Source organism: Gymnoscopelus braueri (assembly GCF_963280865.1).
Source record: "Gymnoscopelus braueri genome assembly, contig: SCAFFOLD_483, whole genome shotgun sequence".
NCBI lineage: Eukaryota > Metazoa > Chordata > Actinopteri > Myctophiformes > Myctophidae > Gymnoscopelus > Gymnoscopelus braueri.
This window is the reverse complement of record NW_027660766.1, coordinates 4,190-28,970: the sequence shown is the minus strand read 5'-3', so window position 1 is coordinate 28,970 and position 24,781 is coordinate 4,190. Positions and strand designations below refer to the sequence as shown.

The window sequence follows — 24,781 nt, the reverse complement described above, 5'->3', positions numbered from 1 at the left end:
CTCCTCCCCTCTCCTCTCCTCTCCTCTCCCTCCCCTCCCCTCCTCTCCTCTCCTCTCCTCTCCTCTCCTCTCCTCTCCTCTCCCCTCCCCTCCCCTCTCCTCTCCTCTCCTCTCTCTCCTCTCCTCTCCTCTCCTCTCCTCTCCTCTCTCCTCTCCTCTCCTCTCCTCTCCTCTCCTCTCCTCTCCTCTCCTCTCCTGTCCTCCATGCTGTTAGTTAAGGATAGGTATCCATACAGGTTCGGTACTGGCGGGTGTGGTCGGGGTGAAGATGCCACGCTACTGCCTGTTTGGGAACAACGTGTCACTGGCCAACAAGTTTGAATCAGGAAGCCATCCCAGGTGTATCAACGTTAGCCCTACCACCTACCAGTAAGTACAAACACACGCACGCACACACGCGTTGTGAGCTTGTAGATTCACTACTTTTGTGTGACGCTCTTGTATGATGTAGGCCCAGGGCGTTAATTTGCGGGGGGGGGGGGGGAAATAAAAATTGAAATACGGAGATACAAAGTTTGACTTCAGCTTTTTCCTTGCTGTTTGTGTCTCTCTGTGTAAAACACAGACAGACAGACACTCTGTCTGTCAAAGCCGTAAGACAGTTAGGAGAGTGAGATCCCTCTGAGTTGGGGCGGTAACCGTTGTTTAAACATATTTTCTATCATCAAGGACACGCTCGTTTCCTCACTCGACACAACACGTATCTAACGGTGTGTGTGTGTGTGTGTGTGTGTGTGTGTGTGTGGGTGTAGTAACTAATGATGTTTGTGGTGATGGGTCTTATCTTTTGTCTAAACAAAGCTGTGTTATTACACTAGAGAGATTAGGCTCTGCACTCATGCATAGGCAAACACACACACACACACACACACACACACACACACACACACACACACACACACACACACACACACACACACACACACACACACACACACACACACTAACGCACGCATGCAAGAACACACACACACACACACACACACACACACACACACACACACACACACACACACACACACACACACACACACACACACACACACACACAAACACACAAACACACAGAGCGAACAACAAAGCAATCAGTTTAATTAAAATCATGTCTCCTCCCCTCCCCTTTCCTCCCTCTCTTCTCCTCTCCTCTCCTCTCCTCCCCCAGGCTTCTGAAAGACGAACGCGCCTTCTCCTTCATCCCTCGCTCGCGGCTGGAGCTCCCGGACAACTTCCCCACGGAGATCCCCGGGACGTGCTACTTCCTGGAGGCGGGGACCTCCCACAGCCACGCCTCTCTGACCAGCTCGCGCTCGGCGCCCGCCTCCACCATGAGGAAAGCCTCCTACAACATCGGGACCATGTTCCTACGAGAGACGAGCTTATGAGGCCCCGCAGAGACCAGGAGAGGCCAACGTGCTAACGTGCTAACGTGCTAACGTGCTAACGTGCTAACGTGCTAACGTGCTAAGCCGGACTCGAGCCTTTGTAGGATCATGGCCCCACACACACACACACACACCCGTGCACGCGTCCACCCCTACATGGATCTATGGATATGCATACGAGATGTGTGAGCGCTTGGACTTGGAACCTTATAACCAAGATGTTTGTGACATCTTTCTGCGGTGGAAAAGCCATCGCGGGGCCACAGTCGCCGGTGGTCCCTGCTGGAGAACGAACGAACGCCCCCCCCCCCCCCCCCCCCCTCAATCTCCTCCTGGCCAAAAAGAGATATTAAAGGAGATATCGTTTGGCTCATAAGTCGACGAAAAGGTGTCGGAATAATACATCCTCTGATGGAACTCGTATTAAAATGTTTTGACGCGGGACGGTTCGGCGGGAGAGAAGAGGGTTCGGAAACATTGACCTCAAGCTGGGTTACTATGACAGTACTGGCTTAACCCCTGACCTTTGAGACCCCCCCCCCTCGAGATACCCACCCCCCCAGCTGTTGCCCCCCCCCCCCTTCTCCTTCAGACCCCTCCTCCAAGTCCCCCCCCTCCCCCTCTCTCCTTCAGACCCCTCCTCCAAGCCCCACCCCCTTTCACCCTATGGTCTTAAGGGGGCGATGCTACATACCGTTGCTGTCGGGATGGAAACCTTGTATGTCCGAAAGCGTTTACCTTTCAGGATAAAAAACCTCTGTGTTCCAATGGATCCAGTGCAGGGTTGCCAGATCTGCTTATTATAATTTCCCCGCAAGATTTTATTTGAAAATAGCCGATCTACAAGCTCACAACGCGTCGCATCGCGACGCGTTGTGAGCTTGTAGATCTGCTATTTTCAAATAGCTTGATGTATATGTTAAAGTGCTCATGTGGCCCATAGTCGCTTCCTCTTGGGCTGGTTTTCCTAGACCTGGTTGCTTGTTTCTCTCACATAATCTGGCAACGCTGATCCAGTGTAGGTATTATGTAGTCACAAGCTCTTTGTTAATGCTTTTTCGTTTGGTTTCAATATGTATAACACCCACAGACACACGTAACCTCTTTCAACCCATGGCCTTATTTGTCATTATATACTGTTAGGCGAAATAAATTCATAAATACAGAAGATAGCCAAACTACAAGCTCACACCGGGACACATGTTGTGTCATACGACAACGTATAAAACAGGACAATAATTAGTGATAAACACCATCAGATGTTTCTACCCGACAGCGACTATGTGCAACTTTGTGTTTTTTTTTTAAGTAGTCAGTATCGCCTCTCTGCAGAGATGGAGGTACAGGTGAGGGTTATCATGTCAGTGAAATGGACAGAACATGGAGCCATTAATTGTCACCCATGATGATTAATACAAAGCTTAAAGTCCCACTGAGATCACCCATGATTAAAAGTCATGGCTCATAAAAAAATATGCATTCATTTAAGGCACTTATGTTAGACATGCATCAAGTGACACCCTATATCAACGTCATTTTTGATATTCCGTTAAGGAGGGCAGATCCGTTATTATGAAGGTTAAGAGACTATAGGTGATCACCACTGTAATGAAACAATGTGGGTTTAGACACAATCCTGTCCATACATACATACAGGGCTGTCACGATTATGACATTTTACTTGACGATTGATTGTCATACAACTAATTACGATTTAACGACTTAATTGTGTGGCTTCAAAAGGCTTTATAAACAACAGTTGCACGGGGCACTTAAATACACAAAGAAATAACCGATACCAATAATCAAAATGAATAATGTATCATGGCCAAAATACGCCATATTATTTAATATTTTATCCTGAAAATGTGTTACAAGACCTGTGGCTGTTTCCACTGTTTTTGAAAATGTTTCAAAACTTTCTCAACATGGAAGCGATTATGACGATTATGCAAAATAATTGCGATTATCCCAAATAATTGGGATTAGACGATTATGTAGTAATTGTGACAGGCCCACACACACACACACACACACACACACACACACACACACACACACACACACACACACACACACACACACACACACACACACACACACACACACACACACACACACACACACACACACACACACACACACACACACACACACGTTGGTTCCAGCCGTTCTTCTGTGGTTCTTTGGGGTGGGTTGACGTGTTCTATAGCACCACTGCCATACAAAGAACCTGTTCAATCCTGGATCTTTAGAGGTTCTGTACTGGTTCTTGTTTAGGCACCTCAAATGGTTCTATATAGCACCATTTGACAAAGGGTTCTACATAGCACCTTTTAAGATGGGTGGTTTATAAGTCATTTTAAAACATGTTTTATGTCAAGGACTCCCATATTGACATGTGTTTCGCTGCAGACCCCCATGAGAGAAGATTTCCGTTTAAAAAAAACGAATTATGTTGTTATGTTAATTATGTTAAGATTTTTCATAATATACAAGGTTAATACAAGGTAAGAGTTGATAAACCATTTTTTATTTTGCTGCGGACCCCCTGGAACCATGTATATAATATATAATATAATTCCATTGATCCGAACTGAAACACAATCAATTGATTGATCATTACAATAAATTACATACAAAATTTGTAAGAGCAGCAGATCTACAAGTTCAAAACGCGTCGCTTCGCACCGTGTTTCGAGCCTGTAGATCTGCTACTTTTGATTATTTTGAACTGCTAGTAAGCTGTAGCTGTAGTATGATCAAGATGGGCATTAATTTATGAAAAAACAACAAAAAGTTAGAATATGGAGATAAGAGGTTTCAGCCCGACAGTAACAATATATTGTATCTTTTTTGGTCAAACCCAGGCTCAATGCAATGATTCATTACCCACAGGACCATCAAGGTTGTAATTGGTTTTCTTTTTAAGGACAACTTGACCTGATCCCAGATCCTATGTACTGCTTGTAACCCATGGCAACTGTAACAAATTGGAAATCACCAAAACAGCCATTCCACCACAGGACCAGGTATACTCTGTTTAGGACTGAAGACAAAAGACGCACGTGCACACGTACAGCACGCACACACACGCATGCACGCACGCACGCATGCACTCATGACACACACACACACACACACACACACACACACACACACACACACACACACACACACACACACACACACACACACACACACACACACAGAAAATAACCTCCCAGCTCAGTGCCTTCTCCCCGCTCAGACAAAATGCAAGCCGAATACATTTTAAATATTTGAACACCAGAACAGAGGGAGCGCTTCATTTATCATGTATTATAACGTTACTGTCGGGCAGGAAACTCTTATCTCCATATTTTAACGTTTTTCTTTTGGTAAATTAATGCCTTACTTGATCATACTACAGCGTCATTCAAAAGTATCAAAAGTATCAGATCTACAGGCTCAAAACGCGGCGCGAAGCGACGCGTTTTGAGCTTGTAGATCTGCTACTTTTGATACTTTTGAATTTTCATCCTGAAAAGTAATAGTTTTGGATATACGTATGAGGTTTCCACCCGACAGCGACAATAAGCAGTACATTCACCCTGCTAGAGATTCATTCTTTTGTTCCTGTTTTTATTTATTACAATTCAGCTGTGGAGAGACACAGCTTTGGGGGTGGAAATCTTTCTGTCCAAAACGGTTACCAGTTACAATCATTTTAACCGCTTTATCCATTTATATGTTGGCTGTTCAAAAATATCAGATCTACAAGTTCACAGCACAGTCACTTCGAGCTTGTACATCTGCTATTTTTTTTTTAATAATAGCAAACATTTTCAGATCGGGGTCCGCGGCCATCTACATAACAATTTTGGGGGTCCTTGACTTGAAAACGTTTGAGAACCACTGCCTTATGCAGCCTTATTTGGTTCCATTTGAAAACTCAGTTTATAGGGGTCCGCGGCCTAATCCATAGCAAACTGGGGGTCCATGAAATTACCACTGTGCTAAATGCACCAGAGTTGCAACAGCTGCACCAGACTTTAGCCGAACAGAACAGAACAAAACAGGACAGGACAGGACAGGACAGGACAGGACACAGCCCCCGATGGCGTGGGTTTCACCTACACCCCATAAATAAATATGCCTGTCAGCATCATGCACATGTACACCAACACAGACATTTAGATGTTGCTAAATTGCAACGAGTGTCACAGTAGAATAAGCTTAAATTCCTTTCATAGCCAAGATTACAAGTAAGCAATAGTTTGGTTTTCTGATGTGTAGTTGGCTGGTTGGCTTGACTGAAAGAAAACTACTTGAAAACAATTTTATACTTCGGAAAGTTAACAATATCTAGAACATTTTTGAACATTTTGGAATAACTTTGACAAAACTGTAACAACACAAATCTTCTCTCGTGGGGGTATCTGGCACCAACTATTTTCAGAAGGGGGTCTGCGGCCAAATACATAAATGTGGGCGTCCTTGACATGAAAATGTTTGACAACCACTGCCTTCTAGTCAGGTTAGTTTGGCAAAAATGTTCGATAAATGATAGGCATGGTTCTTTGAATATAGATAAATAAATACAAATATATATATATTAATAATTCAGTTCTTCTGTCATTACCAATGGGGACTAAATTGCTCTGACGATAATTTATTTTGTAATATTAATTGCCACCTGGAAAGGGGGGAAAGAATTGTAGCATTATAGGGCCTTGTTCATATAAATCTCACTCATAACCCAGACACCATATACATTCTGTATGGATATCATAACTGTCGGATGGAAGCCTTGTATGCGGTGGTGGAAAGTAACTGAGTACATTTACTTAAGTACTGTACTTAAGTACAATTTTGAGGTATTTGTACTTTACTTGAGTATTTCCAATTTCCAATACTTTTACTTCTACTCCACTACATCTCAGAGGCAAATATTTTACTTTGACTCCACTACAATTATTTGAAAACTTTAGTTACTAGTTACTTTTCAGATATAAATTATTTCATTATAAAACATACATTAACCACTTTAGCCCTATTTTATACATAGGCTATTTGAAAATAGCAGATCTACAAGCTCACAACACGTCGCATCGCGACGCGTTGTGAGCTTGTAGATCGGCTATTTTCAAATATCTTAGTACTTTTACTTTTGGTACTTTAAGTACATTTTGATGCCAATACTTTTGTACTTTTACTCAAGTAAATTTGGAATTACGCACTTTTACTTGTAACGGAGTACTTCTGCATTGCAGTATTGATACTTTTACTTAAGTAAAACATTCGAGTACTTTTTCCACCACTGCTTGTATGTTATTTTTCAGGAAGTGGAAAAAAGAACCAGTGTTCCAATGGATCCAATGCAGTTATTATTTAGCCACACACTCTTGTTAGTACTTTTCATCGGTTCAGTATTTTATAGAACCCACAGACTCAGCACTTTCAACCTTGCGTCCATATTTTGGGCGTGTCATTTTTGCTACGTTCGCTTGACACGGTCATACGACGAAGTATAAAGTAGCCGCTCATGTATGAAAAAAAGGTCAAAAGAAATATCACCCATGGAGATGCAAGGTTTCTGCTCGACGGTGACGATGGATTTAAAGTGGACGGTACAGCAGGGGTTAAAAGTGATTTACGTTTTATGTTTGAGTGTTTGTATTTTAGTCATATTTCAGCTATGCATTATAGATGTATTAACAATGCTTTTACCCTCTATTTGAAATCATGAAAACTAAAAAAATATGACATAAACGGAGTAATATCAAGTTACCGTTGTATTCCATCCCGGAAAACACAGAGGTTACATACGGTGAACTTACAGTGTTGCCTTTGGCGATGCTGTTATGATATACATGATGTTATATTATATAGTATAAAAACACCTGCAATACAAAAAAGAAAAACACAACTTAGCATCCACTTTTACTTTTCTGATTAGCGCAGAAATAACTTCTAAGCAATTGCAACTATTGTATCATAATTATTACTGTCTGCTCTCTTTCTCAACCCTTTCAGAAACATTGTAGATTAGTTGAAAGGGCACACAAGGCATATTATAATTTTACATTACACTTTTCGGGGATACATTCTTATGACACAAAAAATCAATCGAATCTTAATTTCTCTGTAATTATTATGTCTGTTTATAGAAGGATTTCATGCACTGGGGAACAAATGTTGTTCCTAATCGAGCACTGATAACGTTTTTGTGGATTTTTTTTTTTTCATACTTTCATACAGATGTCCTACTGACATGCTTTCTGTCTCTTCGGCTATGTTCACACCGGCAGCCCAAATCCGAGTATTTTTTTGGCCTTATCTAATTTGGAATCAGATTGTTTTGTATCAAGTCTAAACAGCAAAAAAAAGAATTACTTGGAAACACTCCAACACACTCTCACTCCCAAAACGGCCTACAGCGACTTCTTGGGACAAATGTGACCAAACGGCAAAACGTTTTACGTGACGACAGGGATCCCCTTCACGTCATCTGACGCCGTCCCGGTCACTTCGGCACCCCTTGAATGCGAAAGTGAGGCGCTGTCTAGGGCCGATCCAGCGCCGTTTGAGTTAGAGACCGACACCGAGACCGACATGTGACAGAGATATTGGTCAACGATGTCCGAAAACACAAATCGGATCTGATCACTTAACAAATAACAGCGTGGACATTCAGTCCTAAAGACCGGGTTTGCGAAACACCCAAAAATCTGATTTGCCTGCGATTTGTGAACAAAGCCTTCAACACCAGCATAACAAAGTCATGTGCCATGTTCGACGTGAAACATAGAAGAAGGTAAAAGATAAGAAGGAAACGTTTGTGTGATTTCCATCCATATTTCATAGAAAGATGTTTTATCAGTGACATTACTGGCATCATTCTGTCTGTGGTCATGAATTCTCACAAGTATTGTCAGAATGGTATTTTTTGATTGATCAATTTCTATGATAAAAAAATTATAATAATACCATCCAGAAGCCTTGTCTTGTTGTTTTGTGTGTTCTGTCTGTCTGTCCAAAATGTCTTCAGCTCTACACTCTGAAAGAGAAAATGCTATGTCTCTCCGGGACCAAAACGTATACATGAATGAATCAACTATGCCCTACTTCGAAACATAGTGAAAATAGCCGATATACAAGCTCACAATGCTTCGCGATGCGATGCATTGTAGGGGAATTGTGGGGAAATTTAAAATTCCTGAAACATTTTAGACTTTTCCTTCTTTTTCTCCGTCTTTTAATCTATGATTAAAATTGTTATTGGCCCTTTTGCCAGTCTAGCATTTGACTAAACCCGAAGTCACATGGGTGGTGGAATAAAGGTGGAATAAAGGGATTGAAACAATCGGAGATTTGTTTAAAAATGATATCTTAAAATCGTTTGTGGAGTTAATTCTGACCTGGTATGGCTCTAAAAATTCATGGTGCTTTGGTTGATTTGTGGGAACATTTTTTATGTTTTATTTATTTATTGACAACAAGCGTATGTACAAACAAAAACATGCACATTTATAGTCAAAGGGATGAGGGAGCCCAGTGGCATATTTCCATTGCGGTCCCATAAATAGAGTTAAAACATAGAATACATAAGTAACATCAGGACCATGTGGTATTTAAAAAAAAACTCTTTAGGAAGGACTTAAAACTAGAGGTAGACCTAATCAATGTTGTGACTGTAGGGAACCCATTCCATGTGATAGCTGCAGAATACAAAAAAAAGGCCTTTCCAATACTGCTTTTGACTTCGCATGGAACAAAATTTGTGGCGCTACCCCTAGTGGAGTATCTATGCACATCACAAATCCTTGAAAAGTATTTGCTCAAATACTTGGTGCCTTATTCGTTACAATTCTGTGAACCAGGCACATTTTCATGAATGACACGCTCTGTTTCACTCTAAGCCAACCAAGGCTACTAAAATGAGACGGGAGGAGATTGTGGATCAAACCTAACTCATTTGTTTTGGGAGGTCTGCCATTTCGTTTTTAGAATCATAGGGACACCATTATGCTGTGCATGCATAGTCAAAATGACACTGAATTTGCCCCTGCCAAAACCTTCGTTGCACCTTTATCTAGATATATGTTGCTATTCTGGCAAAAAAAACAAAAACAATCCTAGCTACCTTGTTAACAATAGAGAAGTCAATTATGTTTTATCCCTTTTGTGTCCCCAATTTAGTCGTTGCCAATTAATTCCTCCCCACACACACTTCTGTGTTACCTCTGTTATTGTACCGTACTGGCTCACCTGCCAGTGAGGAGCCCCCACCGGGAGGACGTATAGCATCTCCATCCTACTCCTCCTGTTCACCACATACCATTCTGTTTAAATGAATCAATTAAATTATACTTAGTTGAGGGGGTCCCCCGGGGCTCACTTGTATTTCCCTCTACACCGAATCTCTTCACCGAAAGGCGCTCTGAGCTTGTAGATCGGCTGTTTTTGCTGAATGTTCTCCCCAGAATACTGCCCATGACACTGACGTGACACTGACATTATACTGACATTATACTGACATTATACCGACCATGATACTGACATGATACTGACATTATACTGACATTATACTGACCATGATACTGACATTATACTGACATTATACTGACATTATACTGACATTATACTGACCATGATACTGACATTATACTGACATTATACTGACATTATACTGACATTATACTGACATTATACTGACCATGATACTGACATTATACTGACATTATACTGACATTATACTGACCATGATACTGACATTATACTGACCATGATACTGACATTATACTGACATTATACTGACATTATACTGACATTATACTGACATTATACTGACCATGATACTGACATGATACTGACATTATACCGACCATGATACTGACATGATACTGACCATGATACTGACATTATACTGACATTATACTGACCATGATACTGACCATGATACTGACATGATACTGACATTATACTGACATTATACTGACCATGATACTGACCATGATACTGACATGATACTGACATTATACTGACATGATACTGACATTATACTGACCATGATACTGACATGATACTGACCATGATACTGACATTATACTGACATTATACTGACATTATACTGACATTATACTGACATTATACTGACATTATACTGACCATGATACTGACATTATACTGACATTATACTGACATTATACTGACATTATACTGACATTATACTGACATTATACTGACCATGATACTGACATGATACTGACATTATACCGACCATGATACTGACATGATACTGACCATGATACTGACATTATACTGACATTATACTGACCATGATACTGACCATGATACTGACATGATACTGACATTATACTGACATGATACTGACATTATACTGACCATGATACTGACATGATACTGACCATGATACTGACCTTATACTGACCATGATACTGACATGATACTGACCATGATACTGACATTATACTGACCATGATACTGACCATGATACTGACATTATACCGACCATGATACTGACATGATACTGACCATGATACTGACATTATACTGACCATGATACTGACATTATACCAACCATGATACTATCCATGATACTGACAATATACTGACATTATACCGACCATGATACCGACCATGATACTGACCATGATACTGACCATGATACTGACATTATACTGACATTATACTGACATTATACTGACATTATACCGACCATGATACTGACCATGATACTGACCATGATACTGACCATGATACTGACATTATACTGACATTATACTGACATTATACCGACCATGATACTGACCATGATACTGACATTATACTGACCATGATACTGACCATGATACTGACCATGATACTGACCATGATACTGATATTATACTGACATTATAGATTATACCGACCATGATACTGACCATGATACTGACATTATACTGACCATGATACTGACCATGATACTGACCATGATACTGACCATGATACTGATATTATACTGACATTATAGATTATACCGACCATGATACTGACCATGATACTGACATTATACTGACCATGATACTGACCATGATACTGACCATGATACTGACATTATACTGACATTATACTGACATTATACCGACCATGATACTGACATGATACTGACATTATACTGACCATGATACTGACCATGATACTGACCATGATACTGACCATGATACTGACCATGATACTGACATTATACTGACCATGATACTGACCATGATACTGACATTATATTGACCATGATACTGACCATGGTACCGACATGATACTGACATTATACTGACATGATGGTGAGGAGCCCCCACCGGGAGGACATATCGCCTCCATCCTACTCCTTCCTGTTCACCGCGACACGTACCACCTGTTTAAATCAATCACTTCAACACTATTACTTAGTTGACCGGGGTCCCCCAGGGCTCCATACTAGGTTCACTACTATTTCCATCTACTCCAAATCTTTGCGCCAAAAGGCATTGTGTGAGCTTGTAGATCTGCTGTTTTTGCTGAAAGCTCTCCCCAGAGTACGAGGTGTGTCAGAAAAGTAACAGGACTGTGGCAGTGCTGTGTGGCAGTGCTGCAATGCTAATTGAGTAACCACTTATGCCACTTATGTCACTGTATAGGAAACACTACCCTGACCCTTCCACTTATAGCCTTGCCTACTTGTTGTCAATTATTTGTATGAGCTCTTGTTTTATTGGATCTTGTTTATTTTGATACACTTATTTGTTTTAGCTCTTGCTCATTTGATTTTCCTATTTGTCTCATCTGTTTATGAAAGTAGGTAGCTGATAAAGTGCACTTTTACCTTAGCGCTAGGTATGCTCTTAGTTGCTTGTTTTAGAAGAGAATGCACTTAAGACTTCCGGTCATTAGTACTTTCCTTGCCTACCTATGTTGAATGCACTTATTGTAAGTCACTTTGGATAAAAGCGTCTGCTAAATGACCGTTATGTAATGTAATGTAATGTAATGTAATGTAATGTACAAAAATGTGTTTTGCACAAATCGGCCTCCTGGTGGCGCTATAACAGGCCCATGTGAAAAATTTGGGGCAGAGGTTCTGAATTGGCATCCAGGGAGTGTGTGTGCACAGTTTCTTAGAGAGCAGGCCAACGGTGCCGGAGATTAGCTGCTCGCAGACAGATGGACACACGGACGGACGGACGGACGGACGGATGGACAGGGGGTAAAACATACTCTCTCGCCATGCCTTTCGGCCTGGCGGAGACAATAAGAGATCAAGGTCATGCATCGATCGCGTTCTTGGACCAGAAGGGAGTTGTCCGTCATTCATTCATTCATTCATCCGTCATGAGTTCGTTCCTCAGGGTCAGACAGTCAACCACACTTCTACCAGCAGGTCCTCAATTGCCTCCATACATAGAGTTCTGCTTGATTTATACTTGAAAATAGCAGATGTACAAGCTCACAATGCGCCGCAATGCGGCTTCGTCATTAATGTGATTCAATAACGGAACTCAGAGTCTCAGACTTTAGAATTAGGGTTAAAAAAGGCAAAGAAAAAGGTAAAAATGCCATCCTACTTTTTTGATGTCCTCACAAGTATAGTAATATGTGTGTGTGTGTGTGTGTGTGTGTGTGTGTGTGTGTGTGTGTGTGTGTGTGTGTGTGTGTGTGTGTGTGTGTGTGTGTGTGTGTGTGTGTGTGTGTGTGTGTGTGTGTGTGTGTGTGGTGTGCGCGTGCGCGTGCGTGTGCGCGTGCGTGTGCGTGTGCGTGTGTGTGTGTGCGTGTGTGTGTGTGCGTGCGTGCTTCAGACAGAGAGATACATTTTATCTTGTTTGTTCATCCTCATTTCAGCACCTCTCCCCTCTCAGTGGATTTGTCTCAGTGTCGTGACTCTTTCTGATAAGTGAGCTCATTTTTCTCCAAACCTCAGGGCTGTAAACGTGCCCAGAGTTTATGCTTCGTCATGTTTGAGTGTGTGCGTGCTCGCGTGCACGGGCGCACACACACACACACACACACACACACACACACACACACACACACACACACACACACACACACACACACACACACACACACACACACACACACACACACACACACACACACACACACACACACACACACACACACACGCGCGTGATACTGACATGTGACATGATACTGACATGATACTGACCATGATACTGACCATGATACTGACATGATACTGACATGATACTGACAATGATACTGACATTATACTGACCATGATACTGACCATAATACTGACCATAATACTGACCATGAAACTGACATGATACTGACATGATACTGACATGATACTGACCATAATGCTGACCATGATACTGACATGATACTGACCATGATACTGACATGATACTGACAATGATACTGACATGATACTGACAATGATACTGACAATGATACTGACATAATACTGACCATGAAACTGACATGATACTGACATGATACTGACATGATACTGACATGATACTGACCATGATACTAACATGATACTGACCATGATACTGACCATGATACTGACCATGATACTGACATGATACTGACATGATACTGACCATGATACTGACCATGATACTAACATGATACTGACCATGATACTGACCATGATACTGACATGATACTGACATGATACTGACCATGATACTGACATGATACTAACATGATACTGACATGATACTGACCATGATACTGACCATGATACTAACATGATACTGACCATGAATCATACTGACATGATACTGCATGATACTGACCATGATACTGACATGATACTGACATGATACTGACATGATACTGACCATGATACTGACCATGATACTAACATGATACTGACCATGATACTGACATGATACTGCATGATACTGACCATGATACTGACATGATACTGACATGATACTTACATGATACTGACATGATACTGCATGATACTGACCATGATACTGACCATGATACTGACTAGATACTGCATGATACTGACCATGATACTGACATTATACTGACCATAACACTGACATGATACTGACCATGATACTGACCATGATACTGACATTATACTGACCATAACGCTGACATGATACTGACCATAATACTGGCATGGTGGTACTGACCATAATACTGACATATTACTGAACATGATACTGACCATGTTTATGTTACAATACAATACAATATTTCTCTTTGAAATGTAGTGGAGTGAAAGTCACGAGTATCCCAAAATACAAACACTCAAGTAAAGTACAGATACAAAAAGTGCAGAACTCGAGTGCTGTAAATGCACTTTGTTGCTGTCCACCAACTAGCTACAGCAAGGACCCTAATTGGAGAAACACAGCGCTACAGTATCTGGTCTCTGACAGCCTGTGTGAGGTTCTCATGCCTGGCTGTGTGGGCCCGGATACTGTGAAGTAATTTGAACTGTTGACCATGGTATCTCAGCATGTCAGAGTGACAGAGTGGAATTATCTCACACCATGTCATAGAGAGAGAGAGAGAGAGAGAGAGAGAGAGAGAGAGAGAGAGAGAGAAAGAGAGAGAGAGAGAGAGAGAGAGAGAGAGAGAGAGAGAGAGAGAGAGAGAGAGTGAGAGAGAGAGAGAGAGAGAGACTTCAGGGAAAGGGGAAAATGACCCTACAAAGTGCTTGATGTCAGATGTGTGTGTGTGTGTGTGTGTGTGTGTGTGTGTGTGTGTGTGTGTGTGTGTGTGTGTGTGTGTGTGTGTGTGTGTGTGTGTGTGTAGTAGTAGAAGAGGGGTTAGACAGAGTAGAGAGGAGAGGTTGTGAGAAGAAGGTGTTGGAGTATTGTTTAAATAAATGAGTTGACGTCATGAGAATGCTGCACGTGGCATAGTGTGGATTTCAAAGGATGTAGAATTGACGAAGATGAAGGCTGGGATTCTCTCTCTCCTCAGCTAGTGATGCTGAGTGCTTCACGAGGGGAGAGAGAACTGTGTGTGTGTGTGTGTGTGTGTGTGTGTGTGTGTGTGTGTGTGTGTGTGTGTGTGTGTGTGTGTGTGTGCGTGCGTGCGTGCGTGCGTGCGTGCGTGCGTGCGTGCGTGCGTGCGTGCGTGCGTGCGTGCGTGCGTGCGTGCGTGCGTGCGTGCGTGCGTGCGTGCGTGCGTGCGTGCGTGCGTGCGTGCGTGTGTGTGTGATGATGATGATGATGAAGCAGCAGGGTGGCACAAATTCCAGATAAGCCTTAATTCTGTTTTTTTTGTTTGTTTGTTTTAAATTCATGCCATAGTTCATCATACAAGAGTGTTGCACCAAACTTAGCAGATCTTCAAGCTCAATCAAACGTTTATGAAGGTTACTGAAGCTTTTTTTGTCACTTACACAACTTGTACAAAAAGCGAAGGTGGTGTGACATGGTCTGCAAGACTGTAACATCAATACACACACAACAATGAATAATAAACAAGATGGCAACAGGGAATGTGCCAAAAAAAATGTATATTTCCTATGTAAATGTGTGCAGTAAGACAAAACTGGTATGTATCACACATTCATGCCTAGAAGCAGTCATGTTGGTACATTAGCAGCATTAGAGAGAGAGAGAGAGAGACTTTCAAAACTGTTCAAAAATAGCAGATGTACAAGCTTATATATCTGCTATTTTTTTTTAAATAGTAAACGCTAAAATCTAAAATGACACAGATGCTTCCCCGTTGTTTTTTTTTACCATGAGCGCTCCAAACAGGAGCTCAAAGTAGACTTGTCGCCACACCGAAACCAAAAGAGAGCAATATATACTTACTTGCTCAAATGTAACCCGCAAGGGTCCATTTGGTTACATTTGTACACTTACTTGAGAGTTTCAAATGGATAAATGAACACTGAGGATTTTACTATGGTGACTCCCTCACACCACCTCAACTCAAGTCATTTAAAACTTGGAATTCTCATGAAGGCTGTATTAATCTAATTTTCCACTTGCATGTAAAAGGTCTAGACATTCATCAGACAGACTCTTGTCCTGAAGGACTTACAAAGGACAACGTTTTGAGTAAGTGCCATGAACCCTAGGCAACACACAGGGTGTGTGGTTTTCAGTGGTGGAAAAAGTACTCTAATTCTTTACTTAAAGGGATAGTTCACCCCCAAAATGACTTTTTTTCTATCGATTAGTCACCCCATGGAGACTTGAATTCATGGATATATATATATTTTTTGTCTCATTCCTAAGCCAATAATTTGATGACCGGCAGCGGTTCCGGTAGGAGACACAAAGAGTCTCCTTTGTGTCTCCTACCGGTCCGCTGGTCATCAAATTATTGGCTTAGGAATGTGACAAAAACAAAAACATATCAATGAATTCAAGTCACCATGGCGTGACTTATCGATAGAAAATAAGTAATTGTTTGGGTGAACTATCCCTTTAAGTAAAAGTACCAATACTGCAATATAGAAATACTCTGTTACAAGTAAAAGTCCAGAATTCAAAATGTACTTGAGTAAAAGTACAAAAGCATCGGCATCAAAATGTACTTAAAGTACCAAAAGTAAAAGTACTAATATATTTGAAAATAGCAGATCTACAAGCTCACAACGCGTCACGATGCGACGCGTTGGGAGCTTGTAGATCTGCTATTTTCAAATAGCCTACGTGTACAATACGGCTAAAGTGGTTAATGTATGTTTTATAATATTATAATTTATATCTGAAAAGTAACTAGTTACGAAAGTTTTAAAATAAGTGTAGTGGAGTAAAAGTACAATATTTGCCTCTGAGATCTCTGAGATGTAGTGGAGTAGAAGTAAAAGTATTGGACCTCAAAATCGTACTTAAGACCTCAAAATCGTACTTAAGTACAGTACAGTACTTAAGTAAATGTACTTAGATACTTTCCACCACTGGTTTTCTTGCACTCGAGAAATTGGAGTGCAAGAAAACAATTATGCGCTATGAAGGGATTATGATGGAAGTGGAAATCAAACCTAGCATCTATCTAATTAACGTGCTTGGCTTCTGTAAATAAGTAAACAACATGAGAGGACCTAACGTGAACCCTGGGTTTAAAATCATCGGGGAGTATGCAGGGAACAAACAAATTAAATTCAATTAGTTTTTTTTGATAATAGTTGAGCAGTGTAAACCACCTCCCTGATGGTCAGAGCTGATATGATGGAAGACGTACTGAGGAAGGAGGTTAACCTCCAGTGGGAGAACCCTCTGGAGCAGTGTTGCCGGATTCAGCGAGAGAAATGAGCATGAAAACAAGCCCAAAAGAAGCGACTACTGTAGGTCATGTGAGGACCCTTAAAACTAAATACATAGACAATTTGAAAATAGCCGATCTTCAAGCTCATAATGCGTCGCGATGCAACGCGTTGTGAGCTTGTAAGTCTGCTATTTTCAAAGATTGAAAAAATTTGAATATTTCTGAAACATTTTAAAAGCACAAATACATTTTCAGATGGGGGACAAATATACATACATTTGGGGGTCCTTGACATTAAAATGTTTGAGAACCACTGATGTAAACAACATTTGGTATCCAACAAGTCCAAATAAGAAACTACATTTGAAAGCAATATTTAATTAATTATTGATAACGCTGTCGTTCCAATACACTTACAGCAGATTTTCCGGCCGCGACCCCCCAAAATAATCATATTTGAACTGGGGACCCCCCACCCAGACAAGCACTTGGAATTGTGTTAATTTACGAAAAAACACAAACATTAAAATATGGTTTGTGCCCGACAGCAACGATATGATTGCCTGTTCAGATCATGGGTTTCTCTCTCCTCGCCCACAGTATACAGATTGTGGAATTCAGTACTAAATCTAATCTAGGCCTAACATTTTTGGTGCCAGAGGTCCCTTGCAACAAAAATTTTCAAAATGGGGAGTCTGTGGCCCTAATACATGACAATGTTTGACAACATCTGCCCTAAATGATGAGGGCAACTGGGTGGAAATCATTACGCTCCTTTAGGTAATGGACATTAATTTCATATCGACCATTTCAATCTGTAATTTGGCATACCGGGCACCCCCCCCCCCGCGCGCGCCCCGGGACAAACCCCCCCCCCCCCCCCCCCCCCATTGACAAAACGGTGCGGGGGCTGATTTGGACCAAAATGCCAGGGCTGAATTTTCCAGTCCCAGTCCGGCCCTGATTCCCGCAGATGTTCTGTCGCCTTGCTCTGTCCTGTCTTATCCTCTCATCTCTCCTCCCTCTGTTATCCCCCCGTCCCACCGCTCCCAGCCCCGTCCCCTCAGTCCTTGTATCCTGCGTATTATGTAAATATGCCCCCATTACACTAATTGGCTGCGAGGTTTATTTCAAGTGGAGTTATCGTCGCTGTGTGTGTGTGTGTGTGTGTGTGTGTGTGTGTGTGTGTGTGTGTGTGTGTGTGTGTGTGTGTGTTGGAGAGATTCCAATTTGCATGTTCTTGCAAAAGGCTGTGCACAAAATGTGCACGCGCACACACACACATTTTTCCTGCTTTTGTGAGGACATCAACATTTGAGGATGGTGATTTTATGAATCTCCTATCTCCTCCTGGGATATTTTTCATCTTTTTATTTAACCCTAAGACTAAAGCCCGAGTTATTACTCAGCTGTACGGCGCTATTGCTCACCGCCACACCAAAAAACTCTCCTTCTACGAGCTCACAATGCATCGCACGTTGTGAGCTTGTAGATCTGCTATTTTCACTTCAAGAAATTGCGGAAACAAAACTAGAAAAGACACACAAAAAACCTACGTATAAATCAGATGCTCTAATGCCCAAACCCTAAGCTGTAATTGTCTAATCCTGATTATTCACACACACACACACACACACACACACACACACACACACACACACACACACACACACACACACACACACACACACACACACACACACACACACACACACACACTCTCTCTCTCTCTCTCTCTCTCTCTCTCTCTCTCTCTCTCTCTCTCTCTCTCTCTCTCTCTCTCTCTCTCTCTCTCTCTCTCTCACACACACACTCTCACACACACACACTTGTATGTGAAATGAGGGAGACAAAGGTCATGTAACTCACACAGTGTTTTGTCACATTAGCCAAATGAAGCGGGACTGAATCATGGTATGCTGCTGACAGGAGTGCACTGAGTTACGAGGTGCTGTGCATTAATGTGTGTGTGTGTGTGTGTGTGTGTGTGTGTGTGTGTGTGTGTGTGTGTGTGTGTGTGTGTGTGTGTGTGTGTGTGTGTGTGTGTGTGTGTGTGTGTGTGCGCGCGCGCGCGCGTGTGTGTGTGTGTGTGTGTGTGTGTGTGTGTGTGTGTGTGTGTGTGTGTGTGTGTGTGTGTGTGTGTGTGTGTGTGTGTGTGTGTGTGTGTGTGTGTGTGTGCGAGTGTGTGCGTGCACGCGTTCGTGCGTGCAACTCACGGTTACAGAGCAGTTTCTTATAGTTGTGAATTATGAGGTCGTTATTCAAGATGTCATCCGCTGAAGAAATTACAATCTCTCACACTCAATAAACATAAATTCACATTATTATATTCAGTGTGTTTATATCAAATGTATGTTATCTGCTATGCTATTAGAGAGATTCAGCAAGTAAATTCAATCATTTAGTAACCTTCAGTATTGGCAGTACAAACGGCTAAATAAACATACTGTATCATAGCTGTCGGGTGGAAGTCCAAAACTGTTACTTTTGAGAATGTGAAAAAATAACCTGTGTTCCAATGGCTCCAATGTAGTTTTTTTTTGTCACAAGCTCTTGTTAATAGGCTACTTTGTATTGGTTCATATTGGTTGAATCCTATATTACAATTGCCTAGTAAACCTAAAAGCACAGACACAATTTGATGTTGTTTCATCAGACACGCCCCCCTTGCCATATAATAACTTTAAACTATATTTTAACCATTTTATATTCAATGAAACTTGGTTCTGGTGATGACTGATATTGTCCTTCTAATGTGTGAGGAGGCAGTTTTTTCTCAATGTCTTTCCTTTTTCAAATATACATATCATATATATATCATATAATACATAAATAAAATTAAAATGAAAAAGTAATAATAAAAAAACACGCCCCCTCGTCACCAGAACCAATGAGGAGTGTCTTCAATTAATCTAACAATGGAGTTTGAAGTAATAGTAGTTTTAAGTGAGTGTGTCTGATAAATGGAATATGAAATATCTAAACATTGAATCAAGCAACTATACGAAACTGTCTGGGGTGCACACGAAAGCCTGAGTAGACGTTAAAATGACCGCAGAAGTCTTTTAAAGTGAAACACCCATTTAACCAATTCCACTTTTAAAACAAGGAAAAATTAAAGCTGCAAGCAGCGATGACCGGGCCCTTCACGTTAGGGGCAAATATCGCCACTTGCAAAGTTGCGCAACTTTTTTAGTATGTTTAGCCCCTCAAAAACACTATTCATTCGCTGGTGCAGTGCATATTTAGTGGCCCTAAATATAAAAAAAAAACACGTTGTAAACTTGTAGATCGGCTAGTGTTTGCTACTTTTGTGTGACACTGTAGTATGACGAGGTTGGCATTCATTTACAAAACAATACAAAAAACGCCGGGATTCAAACCCGGTTCTACCGCGTGGAAAGCCAACATCTTAACCACTAAGCCAAAGGGAAGGCCATCAGGTGTAAGTTGTGAGCCACTCTGCTACACACACAAAGTTTAAATATGGAGTACAAGGTTTCTGCCCGACAGCGCCGAAATGTAAAAACCCATAAACCTGTGTCATGCGTCATTAATTCCTCATTCTCTGGACAGTTTTTCACCTCTGACACCCGACCAGAGAGATGTGGGGCTGAATCCAGCCGACTCATTTACTCTGTTCTCGCAGATTAACCTGTCTGACCCAGTCGATAGGTTTTTGATTCGACCCAGCCTTTTGCTTTTGTAAAATAAAGTTGAACTAGAAAAAGTGCTCCTCGGAGCACAGGTCTCCGCCAGGTCAGGTAGGTTATTGTGGCCTCCTGGTGGCACTATAATAGGTTTAAAGGGTGCCATTTTTTCTTGGGCCTTGCACGGCAATCGGACACTGCATTCATGGTTTGAGGCATTTTGTGCAAAAAAAAGTTTTGCTAAATTAGACCTGCTGGTGGCGCTATAACAGGCCAATGTTGAAAGGGTGGCATTTGTTCCTCAACATAGTGTGAATGTGCGTGCAAAGTTTGACCGCAATCGGACGGTGCGTTCATGATTTGCGGAATCTTTGTTCAAAACAAGCCACTACAGCAAACATTAGATGTCAATCTTAGCCAATGAGGATGGAATATGAAAAATCAAACACATCCGTCTTGATCACATGACTATGGAGATCATGTGTACCGCTTTGCGTGAAATTTGGATAAAATTGGAAGGAGTAATATAAAAAAATTGTTTTACACAAGTTGGCCTCCTGGTGGCGCTATAAAAGGCACATGTGAAAAATGCAGGGCAAAGGTTTTTCCTTTACCTCTAGGGAGTGTGCATACAAAGTTTTACACAGATCGGTGCAGTTATAGGTAAAAACATGAATCGGCCTGTTATAGCGCCACCATGAGGCTGATTTGAAAATGTTCAAGTGGCATTTATTCCTCGGCATAGTGGAAATATGCGTGCAAAGTTTCACGGAAATTGCATGCTGTGTTCATGATTTGAGGCATTTTGTTGAAAACGGAGCAGTCCTGCAAAGTTTGGAAGCCATTCTGAGCCAATCAGGATGGAATATGAAAAATCTGAAGGACCCGTTTCGTTTAATGACTATAGAGATACTGTGTATCGATTTGCGTGATCTTTGAAAGGAAAGGAAGTTGCAATAACTTTGGTGGGGTTTATCAATTGAATATTCCCCTATGATCAAACCATTCTCTGATCCAACTCCACAAGTATATGAAGAAGATCGGCCATGGAGAAGGAAGGAGCCTGACCCCAGAGGTCAAATGCCCTTTTACACAAACTGCTGCAGACTGCGTGCCCCGCACACACACACACACACACACACACACACACACACACACACACACACACACACACACACACACACACACACACACACACACACACACGTGTACGCGCAGATGTGCTGATGTGCACACACATACACACATATACACTGGCCAATTCAATTCTGGATTCTGGGACACCATGTCTGGGATTGAGAATGTTACATGACATCAGGACAGAAACTTGGGACATATTTAAACTGGAAATAATGGCATCATTTGCAGTCTGTGACAGTAGCTGTCACAGGGAGAGCTCCGCTTCCAACCAAATGCGACCTATGACCTTGAGATCATCGATCCTCAAGCCCTCCTCAAAGATTGGAGGCAGAGTTCCTTTCATACGTTCATAGTTATTATCCATATTAGACACGTGGTTATTTATTTGTTGTGTCCTATACTGTGTAAGCTTGCTGTTATATTTGTCAACATTCACGTATGATTAAGTATAACTGTTTATCATACTCTCACTTTATTATCATTTGATTCATATTATTATTATTCATTATTCATTATATTTCCAATATTCTTTCTAAATAGGAACCAGATGTGTGACATTAAGTTACAGTGGGAGAATATTGAATATAACGAATAAATCCTTGTAAGGGAATTAACTTTAGGTTGAGTTAATTAGTTAGTGTTGTGGGCTCAGATTTCTCTCTTCTTCCCGCCTCTCTTTCTAAACATACCTTCCTGTGTTTCAGCCAATGACAGGGAGAGGCTTGAATTCCACATGGTATTTGGAATGGACAATAAATGACCATCTCTTCATGCCCAAGATGAAGTCTTGTCTCGTCTGGATTTGGCTTACGGTTGTATGCCAAATCCTCCCCTCGTCTTGTTTTAGTGTCAGTTCGGTGTATTTTTGTTTTGTTCAATTTAAATGGGAACTCCAAGATTCATTGACATTTTCCAGTCATTCAATATTACGTTCGTCTTCTGCAGAGGAATCAAAGTTGTGCCTTTCATCACACCATAGAGCAAAGTGGAAAGTTACTTAGAGGAGGAACCCTTTATCCTATTAAAATTGAGGGCGGGCGGGCGGACGGACGGACGGTGGACGTCAGAAACGTATCATGCGGACCTGTGAGGCGCACCGTTGCTCCCATCCACACCAAACTTGGCACCAACACTGATCCAAACTGTGGCCTCTAGTTTGCTGACACATATGAACACAACTCCACAAGCCACCAGAATAGTATATAATAATAGAATAGATGCCACCATTCCCCCATTCCACCATTGCACCATTGCTCCGCCCCCTCTGTGTTCCTATAGGCTGAGGTTTAACAATAGTTACAGGCACACCGTTGCTCCAATCCTCACCAAACATGGCACAAATGCTGTTCAGGGATCTGCCATGACAATAGTCACACCAAAAAAAAGAAAGAAAAGTTGCACACATGTGGGGCACTACAGCAGTGTTACAGCATTTCAAATGGCCATAAAACTCAGTGAAAAATTGTTCTGATCAGCGCCGCGTAGCAGCCTGAAAATCTAGTTTATTAACACATTGCCTGCCAGAACGCAGATCTGCGTTCTATTAAAAAAAAATATATATATCCACAAGGGGCGCCCTAACGCAGCTTTGGAATGATCGATCGTCACTCAGAGAAGAAGTAGTCGGGTGTCATCTCATTCCAAAAAAAACAGGAAGCCATCCACCCTGACTATGTGATTTTTAGAAAAACTCTGTTTCTTTTTTTTGCATTGAAAACCACCCATTTTCAACAGGCCTTTTTTTTTTTTTTTTGTACACAATGTGGCTTCCACAGCGTTTCAAAGATCGTCGGATTAAGGTAATTACGCTGGCAAGGGGATAAACAACGATGTTTAATATCTTGGCAGGATATGTGTTAAAAGGCAACAGCCAACATGTTTCGACCTCAGAAGGTCTTCATCAGGGCAAGAAAAAAAATCACCCTGATGAAGACCTTCCGAGGTCGAAACATGTTGGCAGCCAGTCGCCTTTAAATAAAGGCTTTTCCTCCTTTTTCCTCCTGAGTGTCTGTTGTTTTTTTTCTCAACTTTCACATGTAATTAAGTAATATTTGACCGGGAGATGTATACTTTGACTTAAGTCCTGCGGTTGGGTACTTTGCACACCAATGTGATTAATCATATATCAATATTTAACGGTGTATTAGCAACAACCTTCACCTTGTCCTGCATTTTTTACTTTGTCACTGGACACGCCCCCCTGACACGCCCACACTATCAACCTGCCAGTCTGGGGCATATATACATATGTGTGTGTGTGTGTGTGTGTGTGTGTGTGTGTGTGTGTGTGTGTGTGTGTGTGTGTGTGTGTGTGTGTGTGTGTGTGTGTGTGTGTGTGTGTGTGTGTGTGTGTGTGTGCGCGTGTGCGTGTGTGTGTGTGTGTGTGTGTGTGTGTATTCAGCTGTAAATCAATGAAGGGGT

General features: G+C 41.5%; 1 protein-coding gene across 1 annotated transcript; it reads left to right on the top strand.

The window, feature by feature from the left end:
- Positions 1-214: 214 nt before the first annotated feature.
- Positions 215-2,192, top strand: LOC308081199 (guanylate cyclase soluble subunit alpha-2-like; the record flags this gene model as incomplete). The annotated part of the gene is made up of 2 exons (XM_080457587.1): positions 215-369; positions 1,163-2,192. Coding segments are annotated over 2 exons (375 nt in total), but the record flags the coding sequence as incomplete, so codon positions are not given.
- Between the last annotated feature and the right edge of the window lie 22,589 nt (positions 2,193-24,781).